The sequence below is a fragment of the Squalius cephalus genome (genome assembly GCF_949319135.1).
Source record: "Squalius cephalus genome assembly, chromosome: 25".
In the NCBI taxonomy this organism is placed as follows: domain Eukaryota; kingdom Metazoa; phylum Chordata; class Actinopteri; order Cypriniformes; family Leuciscidae; genus Squalius; species Squalius cephalus.
Window position 1 is genome coordinate 5,646,702 of NC_137146.1, and position 12,195 is coordinate 5,658,896.

The 12,195-nt window shown below is 34.3% G+C and overlaps 1 protein-coding gene across 7 annotated transcripts in view; it reads left to right on the forward strand.

Moving 5' to 3' along the window:
- Nucleotides 1–11,420, forward strand: part of asic1c (acid-sensing (proton-gated) ion channel 1c) — a 78,542-nt gene extending 67,122 nt beyond the window's left edge. For 2 of the 7 annotated variants that reach the window (XM_079863087.1, XM_079863084.1), the window contains 3 exons: nt 3,020–3,072; nt 3,249–3,287; nt 8,113–11,414. In XM_079863087.1, the coding sequence (XP_079719213.1) occupies nt 3,020–3,072; nt 3,249–3,287; nt 8,113–8,191 (171 nt within the window). In that variant the 3' untranslated portion in view covers nt 8,192–11,414. Of the gene's footprint in view, nt 1–254; nt 352–3,019; nt 3,073–3,248; nt 3,288–6,218; nt 6,955–8,112 lie in introns of those variants that run through there. The other 5 variants (XR_013820171.1, XR_013820172.1, XM_079863085.1 and 2 more) reach the window with 5 other exon arrangements.
- The last annotated feature ends 775 nt before the right edge of the window (nt 11,421–12,195 follow it).

Here is a 12,195-nt window from a genome sequence, read left to right on the forward strand (position 1 = left end):
TGGGAAATGATTGATGAAGATGGCCTTTCCACATAAGAGAAAAGACATTGGTTTATGTTTGAATAAGGACAAATATCAAAACCAGAAATGGACAAGTTTTAGAAATAGAAAATAGTATGTCTATCACCCTTCGCTTGTGACAAACCTTCTGTATATTTTACAGTATATAAAAGGTGCAGTGTAGACAGAGAAGTAAGAGTGAGACTCGTTTTTACGATCTGTTAGTGAAGTCATGTTCATTTTATTTTTTTAAGGCATTCTGGTTTGAGAGTTTCCACACGACCCAGTCCTGGATTATAACACTGATGAAATCAAGTTTCTTCCATCACAGGATAATATTTCGTCCAAGAAGTCGGTTTCTTTTTTCCATGTTAAGATAAAAAAAAAAAAAGGTTCACCCAAAAATGTCATCATTTACTCACCCTCATCACCTCATTTATGACTTTCTCCCTTCCATGGAACAGAAAAGATGATGTTCTGCAGGATTTTCATGTTCTTTTCCATAAAGCGAAAGCAAATAATCATCAAACGCTGTCAAGCTGTTAAAAAGGACAAAAAATGCACCTAAAAGTGCTTCATACTACTACAGTAGTGGCCAAAAGTGATGTCCGGCCTAAGAAAACTGACATCTTCACCTTTTATTCAAATATTATGAAAATTTGATAAAGATTTTGTAAGCGTATTGCATAGTTGTGCTTGGAGTCAATTGTTTTATTTGTGATAATGCAATGAAATAGCGTGGACATAATGTTTGGCCAGGCTGTCGTACAAAGAAATTATGAACATGCAAAAATGAGAGAACCATTGAAATATTAATGACTGATTATGCTGTAGTCAATGTATGCTTTTTCCTGTGAGTATAATAAGATAGTAGTATAATAACAATAATAATCAAATAAAACCTATAGCTGTAGTTTGCCTTTTTTACCAAATCATTTTGTCAGATAAATACCTTACCCAAGTTTAGAGTTTGTTCTTCCCTCATATTATAGGGAAATTAAAAACAAATATCCCCTCCGGACATCACTACTGTACAGTGACTTCAGAAGTCATACGGACGCTTTAAATGATGGTGTTTTTGTCATGTTCCAAACATGACAGCTGTTGAAGAAGTTGAGTAAATGATGACCGAACTGTTCAGTTTATTCAAGAAAACTGCAATATGACAGGGCATTTAAATACCACAACATCAGCGTCATTCACCATTATTGTGCCATATCATACCATAGCAGACAAAACAATCCATCATTTTCCCCTCTGAGTCCTTCCCAGCATGCACCAGGACATCACTGACCAAACACTAAAGGTACACCATGTAACTTTCGGCCCTCTAGCTGTTGAAAAACAAAACTGCATGCATTTTGTGGAAGAACATTGTTGAGGTTGTGCTTCGGCTCTGTGCGGATGAATATGGATATTCTACTGCTCATAAATCATTCACTACTATAGATGTATAACCAGTTTAGATAGTATAGCTATACCATTAATAGACACGCTACTTCCTTGAAAAAAAAATGGCAGCACTGCGCTAGTACAACCATAATAAAAAAAAATTATGAATTCTTTACAAGGAAATATGTGACCCTGGATCACAAAACCAGTCACAAGTCGCACGGGTATATTTGTGGCAATAGCCAACAATACATTTTATGGGTCAAAATGATCGATTTTCCTTTTTTGCCAAAAATCATGAGGATATTAAGTAAAGATCAAGTTCCATGAAGATATTTTGTAAGTTTCCTACCGTAAAGATATAAAACATTTATTTTTGTGAGTGGATGCAACACAATCGCGAACATAAATGGACAACTTTAAAGGCGATTTTCTCAATGTTTCGATTTTTTATTTTCAAATAGTTATATATCTGCCAAATATTGTCCTATCATAACAAACCATACATCAATGGAAAGTTTATTTATTCAGCTTTCGGGTGACGTGCAAATCTCATAAAATTGACCCATGAGACTGGTTTTGTTGTCCAGGGTCACATATGACAGTTTATCTGTTCATCAAAATACCGTACTCACCTGTTGGTTAATAACCATCTCTGTGTCGCTTTTACAATATTTCAAATCCCTTAGTTCTCACCATCTCTGAAAAGCCAAGACAATGTTGATTCTTGTTTTATTATGAGCTCTTTTTGCCAGCAGACTCTCCTCTGTTCGGTGTTTCTTTTAATACGGGTGATTCTCCAGAGGTTTGAGATTTATCTGCTCCATGTCAATCTTTCTCGCTCGTTGTGACACTAACCTCTGCCACTCACACACCAGACACGCGTCACAGGAGCCGGAGCAACTTTTCTCTATTTACGTATATGAAGAGGTATGCATGCGATTTCCTGCGAAAACATCCCGACTGGTCTAAAATAAAACAAAAAAATTTATAATAGGCTCACCATAGTGAATCAAGGTAAGACAATACACATTTTGGAAAAAGGATTGATAATGTATTGACTCTATTGTTCATTTTGAACAAAAAAAGTTACATGGTGTACCTTTTTAAGATACGCTAACAAGCTCACACCACACTACATGATTAGCAAACATTTGAGACTTCAGAATTAATGTAGTGAAATTTTGTTTAGTTCAAAACTTTTACTGCAGTAAATTATGCACATGATTTTTAAGTCATAGTTCATGTCTAGTGCTGTTTTGTTTTACATTATTGTTTTGATGTTATTAGAATCCGTTAAAATAAATTGAACAATCCAACGTTAGTTAGATTAAATGTAAAATGTATATTTTAGAGAAACAACATGTTTTTAAACAACTGAACCATTGCTTTTTCAGCACTGTATTATTTTGTCATAAATCTGGTGAAGGTCAATTCAGTTTCAAATCAAATAAATGTGAAATATTTCAAATATATCTCTTTTTTATATAATAGTAAATGTATTTAAATATATTCAAATAATGAATGAGAAATATTGAACTTCAGTCTTGCATATAATAAGTTTGAGCTGAATTGGCCTCCGCCTGGGTTTGTTCATCTTCATCTCTTTCCATCATGTTTATTCCAGGATTCCCCCGAGATTTCCACCAGCCCTGGTGTCACGCCTAACCATGTCCCCAGGTAGCGCCGCCATTAATAATATTGCAGAAGCATTTCATTGTGTCCTTCTTTAAAATCCTTGCATTATTCACGCCATTTAGAGTCTTTTCCCTTCGTGACATTGAATGTCAGTAGTTCTAGACATGAACAAATGTCATTGTTACGCATTCTAAGATCCCTTTTTCAAAACCCTGTAGCTTTCAAGATGGAGATGATGTTTTGCAGATGAAGTTCAGGTAAAACAACACCTGTAGCTTTCACTTGCCTTTATTTGAGTTTTTTCTTCTTTCTGTTTTCCTCCCAACAGTTCATGTGTTGTTCTCTTTCACCAAAATGATGCCATTTTAAATCAAATAAAAAAATATATATTTATGTGTGTCTTAATTACACTACCATTCAAAAGTTTGGGGTCGGTAAGATTTAATACTTTTAAATGTATTTAATAAGTAGTCATATTTTAATCATTTGTATTAAATGAAACAAAAGTGACAGTAAAGACATTTATAATGTTACAAAAGATGTCAAATAAATGCTGTATGTTTGAATTTTTTATTCATCAAAGAATCCTGAAAAAACTAAATTTTTTTTTCAACATTGATAATAATCAGAAATGTTTATTGAGCAGCAAATCAGCATATTAGAATGATTTCTGAAGGATCATGTGACACTGAAGACTGGAGTAATGATGCTGAAAACATCAAATAAATTACATTTTAAAAATATATTCAAATAGAAAACGGTTATTTTAAATAACTGTAATAATATTTCACAATATTACTGTTTTACTGTATTTTGATCAAATAAATGCAGCCTTGGTGAGCAGAAGAGACTTCTTTATAAAACATATAAAGATATTTTACTGACCCCAAACTTTTGAATGGTGGTGTGTAACTTTGATCAGCGTTTGAGACATGGAAACATTCACACCATCATGTTGCAGATGTGAAACCTCATCAAAACTTTAAGGAAAGGGAAAAAATAGCGACACAGGCCTTTTGTAAACACGTGAATTATTTTTTAGTTTCTCCAATAATGACAATTCTGTCATTATTTACTTCTTATTTTTAATTTTTGAAGTATCTGAATCTAGCCCATATTCCTGTCCGGATTCAACATTTTTGCAGTGATTTTTGCATTGTCAAAACAGCGTTGATTTTCACAATGCTTTCATATGGCGTAAGAACATTTTGACTAATTAACTAATTAGAGTTAAGATTCCTTAGTGTAAAAGTCTGCGTATTTCTGAGGCATCTATAGGGGCTTTTGCACCGGAGGAATGTTTTCATACGGCTGAAGTACACACTTTTTGGCGCATTGGCATTGCAGGAACTGGGAATATTTTAGTTATAGAAATACCTTTTTGGGGGGACTACTGTAAATTAGCTCCTACTTCAGAGTAGGGTCTAACCCAGTACTATAGAAACTACCTGTGACGTAAGTGTACGCTGATTGGCCGAACGCGTGCCATGCAAAACACCGGCACCTGGCATGTTTTAAGAGTCGTGTAAACACACAACTTACATATACTTAACCCTCGTGTTATGTTGGAATTCTGTGCACTCCCCTTATGGTCCGGGTCAAATTGACCCGCATTGGATTCAATACAATTCCTCAAAAATCACACTATGAAAAACAACAAAGATTCAGGTTCAAACTGTAAACTTTTAATATCAACATTTGTCAAATATTCCAAAAAATATATATCTTAAGATATGATTTAATGAAAATGTTTTTTAACCATTTTTTAAAACTATTTAAAATTTGAATATACGTTATATTTATATATATTTGCATATACATTTTTTTTTTTTTTTTTTGCTTAGAACATCATAACTGAACAATTAATCAATTAATCTGAGCTCATTTTTCCTGCTGTCTATGTCGAAGTCTCAATATATTTCAGATATCTTGAATATATAAATGAGAGCTTATTTTACTATCTGTGTCTGTCAAAGATTTTCATTTGTAATTTGCAATTAATTCTGAACACCATGATTTAGCTTTTTCAAGTGTGTTTGGTTTGGGTTAGAGCACTTTTAGATACACTTACACTTTAGAACTGGAGTTGATGCCCTGACATACATAAAATAAATGTTTTTATTTTGTGTCTGTACAGTTGCTTTTGAATAGCTACCTATGCTGGTCAAATTGACCTGCGAACATCACAAACGTAATAGTAATTTTGTTTGTATATGTCAAAAAAAAAAAAAACACCAGCATGTTGAAACTTTGCATGCATGTTCATGATGATAAATGTGAAAAAGTCACAAAATATCAAGAAAAAAAAAAGGTTTAATATTATTTCAGGTAGCTTGAAAAAAAAAATTATAGGTAATTTTTACCATCTGTGGCTGACAAAATATTTTTCTGTATTGAAATAAGTGTGGAAAACACTTTAGCTTCATAAGGTAGTACCTAAGGTACCTTCATAAGGTAGTAAAAAAATAAAATAACAAAATATAACCAAGAAATGTTATTATTTTGGGTCCATACAGTTGCCTTAGAGCGTTAAAATATGTGGGTCAAATTGACCCGCGAACATCACGAAAGGAACAGTAATTTTGTTTGTATATGTCAAAAAACACCAGCATGTTGAAACTTTGCATGCATGTTCATGATGATAAATGAGAAAAAGTCACAAAATATCAAGAAAAAAAACATAGGTTAACCAGTATTTCCAACAACTAGAAAATCTAAACGGGTCAAATTGACCCGCAACATAACACAAGGGTTAATCCACAAACATGGAAAACAGCGATAGATGGACCGACGCCGAAGTCCAGCATTTAACTTACACTACAGAGTTGTTGACATTGTTGAATGCCGCGCTTAAATGACTTCGCTGTCGTGCGAATGCAACAAGCAAAATGTCCCTAGAGGAAACTGTAGTTCTCAGGGGCCGTCCTGGTGGCTAGTAGCTGAGCTCTTTTAACTACCCGGTGCGAAAGCCCCTTAAAAATCATTCGCAACTGTATGAATGAATGTTTCCAGCCTAGTAAAGAGATGTTCTGGAGACAGGAAGTGCTTGTACGTTTGATTATACACTGATAAGAACTGTATTTAGCAAGTTTTTTCTTGGTGAAAGTTTATTTTCTTCTTGGTGAAATGTTTCCTGTTGACAAAAATTTGGCCACTTTTTTTGATTCTCTATTTTATTTATTCTATAGTGATGACACCAGGGCATCAGCAACATGCTCTATGCTATACTGAAAGGTTTGTCTAAGTGAAAGGTCAAGATTTAGATAAGCAATGTGCATTTGGTGGAAGCTTGTGCTGTTTTGGAGGACAGAAGAATGATGAAACCAGGTGGAAATATGATGGAAAAGGACATCTTATAAGAGAAAGTTCCCATTTATATCGCTCTTGCTTTGAATATGGCTCATCGCATGAATTTTTAACACAGCCACATGAAATAAATTTGTGTGTAGTCACAATATATTAGACTGTGATCCAAGAATTAATTTGAATATTATAGTCATAAACAAAGCAAATGTTAGGATGATAGAGGAAATGCTAAGCAGAGAGGAGACGAGAGCCCCAGAGCTGCAGCTTTATTGCTTTATTTAAGACAGAACTATTATTATTACCCAATAACACCTTCCAAGTCGGTCCACAAGCTTCGGCTTATGAAATATGAAAAATAAGCCTACTTGCCAGGGGAATTACTACTGTGTCTTAACGTCTTTTTCTTAAACATTTGCATGTTCAGTACAGGTGATGCTCTAGCATCTGTGATATGTTATTGATTATCGCAGATTATTTGAATTCATCCATCAGTTTATGCACAGTGATGCTCTTACAGTGAACATTTCAGACATCACACCTGGATAAACATCATTTGAAAGTTTATTAAATTTACAAATCAATTCATTTACAACTCAAATAAAGCACATAATTCATCTCCAACCCATAAATTACTAATTTAATAACTGATTTTATATTTAATAGAAGGCTTTAACAAATATACAAGCTACACATTGTTCATTTTATTTAAATTCTATTCTATTCTTTTCATTATTTATATATTATGTATTATATTTTATTTTATTGCTTTTGAAGAAGCAGTTCATTTATTATGTGGTAATCAGCATGTCAGCTGCAATTGCTAACTTAAAAGTCTAGAAATTTAAAATGTAAAATGTATAATAATTTTGTTTATAATAAAAATTATTCTAAACTTTAATTAATTATTTTCTTGCTTGTACAAAACGGAAGAACCGGTTAAATTATTGTGGTAATCATCAGCATGACTATTCTATTCTATTCTTAAATAAGAATATAATATGAACTTTTATTAATTATTTTCTTGCTTGTACAAACTGAAGAACCAGTTAAATTATGTGGTAAGACCGCTGTAATTGCTACCCTAAAAATATAGGAATTAGGGAAAGACAAATTTTTATAGTATAATAATTGTATTTATAATAAATTTCTATGATAAAAATAAATGATAAACTTAGCAGTTAATATTTGTGTATTAATATTTATATATTATATTTAACAGTGGCCAATGAACTGTAATTCAATGGGGAAAGTAAATCCAGAGATTTATTTAGAGTTTTATCAAAATTTGAGCCTGAAAGGCTAAAACGGCTTCCATTGTTTGAGACCCGTGTCCAATAACATCACTAGATGCATCTCTTTGTGATGTCATCACAGGTCTACACACACACACACACACACACACACACGAGCTGCACTGGAATGATTATTTCCATGCATCCTGCTGAGTTGTGATTGCAAAGTTTGCTGCAAGATTTCCAGAGCTCCATTATCAAGACTAAGAAAACTGCATCCTTGAATTATCCATGAATCATTTTTATCCTTTATCCATGAATTCTTTTTTTTTTTTTTTAAATCAAATTTGACATGTATTCTTCATCATCGCATCACTGATGTTCTGTCTGCTGCTAATTGCCACGTTTTATTTCCATTCCCTTGTTCGTTTCTCTCCCGTGTTTGTTTATTTCCATTGTTATAAATGCGTCGGGACGTCCTGACATGAATTCATCTCCTCGTATCACTCCCACCCCCCGAAATCTTCCGTTCCCTCTCTTGCAGAGCACATGCGACACACTCCGGAGTCACTCGGACAGTCTCGGATTCGCGCCGAACGTGCTACCTAGTCACCCGGCTATAGGCAACTTCGAGGAATTCGCTTGTTGATGACGCAGGCGACGGGACGGCTTAGGACACGACGGAAAACTGTGAAATATATCAGATAGACTCCAAAAGAAGTGTAAGTCCATGAAAATGTACATGTTAAATAGTTTCAAACAAACAAACAAACAATGTGACACCTGAATAGAATCAATATATCGTCATCAAGTACAAATAGGCAACACTTCCAGAACAAAACTCAGGTTTTATTAATAACATCACAGCCACTGTTTGTTTGACATTGTGGAAAATCCTGGTAGATTTCATGACCTTTCTTTTCGAACGATTTCAAACGTACAAATACTGTGAGGGTATTTAAACCGAGAGAGTATTTTTTCCTCTGTGCTTTTCTTGAATCCTGTATGAACACTGTGGGCCTAATTTGATCAAGCCGCCTTAAACAAATCTCAAAAAGAAAGCATTTTAATATTGCACAAAAATTGTTATAGATCCAGTCGGTTTGGCCAAGGTTTAATCTATTTTGGCACTTTTTTGTACAATAATCGTGTAAGCTTTAACTGCGGTTTGACTGAATTCAGCCCTGTGATAGTACTCAAACGTGTAACCATTCAGAATGTTTGTCTCTGTTCATATTTTGTGTATATATATATAAGTGCAATAATATGCATAATGTGTTAATGAAAACCGTATATTACCTTCAAGTCTTAATTATTAGCTGTCAGGTAAACAGAAGGAACGAGATGCTTTCGGTACTACCTGAGTTACCAGCAATTTGCTCTTCGTGCTGTTTTATTCCGACACGCTAATGTTACTCTATTTATTTCCACTTCCGTCTACTAGGCAGTGACGAGATGGGATGTTGTTGAATAATATTTAGATTTATGAATGATGCATTTTAATGTGTAATGATCATAATGAAAGCTTCACTACTCTTCCCATCCAATCCCATGAATTCAAACAACACGTGAAGCCATTCAGTAGATTGTTTCCTCTGAGAGATAGTTCGTTATTTTAAGTGGCAAAGACTGTACGCGTCTTAAAGAGTTAAACGCTCATTTTAATTATAATGAGCGTTAAAAATCCCGCTCATAGATCATGATTCCCCATCCACTGGGAAATATTCATTATACAGTTGAAAACTTGATGCATTACTCAAACAGTTTGATTTGATTCTTTTATGTTTTGGGGGTCTACCTAGAAGTTATAGGTGTCTTCCTTTTTCTGCCATATATATATACACACACGTACAAATATACCCCAGAAAAGTATTTGGACACTTAAGCAACACTTAACATTTCTGAATGCCATTGCATTAGATACAAAGGTTCCACTTTATTCAGTAGTTCACTTTAGACATTCCACTAACTACATGTCAACTAACACTCGTTCATTTGCAACTACATGTCAACATGTAGAACGAGTTGACATGTAGTTGCACAGCTACTTATAGTGTAGTCTCAGCCTAAGACGCCACGGGCCGCTGGCTGAACGTCTCGTTCGAGGTCATCTGATTGATTGAATCCTACAGGACTTCCGGGAGACGTGTGTGTTGTGTCAGAGCCCGTCTACGGAGAGCCTGGCCACTCCCTATAAGTCCTATTGTACCGAATTTTGGTTGTAGTTCCACCAGAGTTCCACTGGGGGCGCTCACCATGAGTGCAAAATGAATGGGAGTCTATGGAGCAAGATGGCTAAAATTGTCTCTTTCACCCGATTGCCATTGAGAAATCTCAGATCTGATTGTAGGTTTTGCAAGTTCAACATGGGTTATAGGTCGAACGTTGAATGAACGAGTACTTATGTCCTTTCGATTTCTTACAGGTTGAGTTGTTGTTGCCCATAACATGCTAGCATTCTGCTAATGAACGCTGATTGGTCAGTGAAGGACTGATTACAACCAGAGATACCGCTTGATGGCATCGTGGCATCGGAAGCGGGACCAGAAACAAACAAAACAAAAACTCTTCTAGCACGTGTGTTTACCTGTGTCAGCTGTGTTGTCGATGCCTCGAGAGAGAAAAGAAAGTGCAGAGCGCGAAAGCACCAAAGTGACTGAAGGATTGCCGTAAAGCAGTATCTCTGGTCGTACGATGTGTACGATAAGTGACTCTAAAAAAATCGAACACCCAGCAATGTGTCATTTCTTTGCATCTCCTTTCGAATACAACATTCAAATTACTAGACAAAAAATGATATCCTGAGTGGATTTTAAGGGGCCATAGACCTCGATTCATTCTGCACTCGTCCTGTGAGCGCCCTCATATGGAACCAGAGTGGAACTGCAACCAGTTCAGAAGCCGGAAGTTTACTGAGAGTGGAAGTTCTCCCCTTATTAGACATTCTCTGGATGCCGTGAAGCCAAACCCCCTCATGGAAAAAGAAAGCTGTCATGTTTATAACTGTGACAATGAGCGCTTATAAGGATCATCTAAACGCTGGATTTTCAAATGTATGCGATGTATGTAAAGTACACAGCATAGCCTCTTTAATATGCGTCTAAGAGTTTTACACACCGGTCTGATATTGTAGGGATATCGACGTTACATTTTCACACCACTAAACATGATGCGGAACTAAATGAACTGTGATTGGTTGCTGTGTCAGTCAGACTCAGACGGCCTCTGGGCGCTCATTGGCCAATGAAATCTGCTATAGAGTCCAATCCTTCTGACGGCAAAATAAAGTGTTAGCAGATATTAAACACAGTCTGCTAATGCTCTAATGACTGCTAGTTGACATGTAGTTGCAAAGTTACTTATAGTCAGTAGAATGTCTAAAGTGGACTGTCAAAATAATGTTTTACCGATGCAAAATATCAAACTGAATGGCGTTTTTTGTAAAAAAAAAAATAATAAAAAAAAGCACAAGCACACATCGAGTTGGATATACTGTGCAAAATGAAGATATTTCAAATCTTAGTGGATCATGTTTATAGTTGATGTGAATCGCCTTGAGGCCTGTTGGTTGAAAAACGGCTTGGAAGAGTCATGTTAGTTCTGACATTTTAAGTGTAATTTAAGTGTCCAAGTACATTTTGGGGAGCTTCAGCTTCACTACAGTGCATTGCAATGTGGCTAAAGGCAAGATATCATCTTCCATCATGTTTTCTGCACTCAGCAACAATGTATTATTGTATTGTTTTATATAAACCACAATGGGATTTCTAGTACAGGTATCACAATTTTAAAATGGAGGGATGTGACATGTAAATGATCCAGTATAATAAACAATATATTTAACCATCTCTTAACATGTTGTTTGTCTGTTGATTCTGTGTAATATCAGCGCTGCTTTTGTCTGTTTATATGGTGATGTTATTGTTGACTAAAACTATAAAACTATTGTTTTCAGTCATTGAAATAAAGCTAAAATAAAATACAAATATTAGATGGAAAGACTTAAATTTGTTTGTTTATAGCCAAGCATTTTGCCATTTTTAAATAATTTTAGCAAATTACTAAAACTGAAATAAAACAGCTATACAAATCTAAAACATGATCATAAAAATGACTAAACCTAAGCACATAAAATTACTAACTTAAATTAAAATTGAAACTGAAAATATATAAATAGCCAATTCAAAATATTAACACTATAATCATATATTGCAAAAATGCTAATTACAAAAAAGACAAACTAACCCCAAACACATAATAAAATTAACTATATTGTAGGGCTGTCAAACGATTAATCGCGATTAATCGCATCCAAAATAAAAGTTTGTTTTTACATAATATATGTGTGTGTACGGTGTATAATTATTTTCTATATATAAATACACACACATGCATGTATATATTTAAGAAATATTTGCATGTATATACTGTGTATATATATTTATATTATATATAATTTATATTATATATAAATATTTTATATATAAATAACACATTTTTCTTAAATATATATATGCATGTGTGTGTATTTATATATAGAAAATAATTATACTCCATACACACACATATATTATGTAAACACAAACTTTTATTTTGGATGCGATTAATCGCGATTAATCGTTTGACA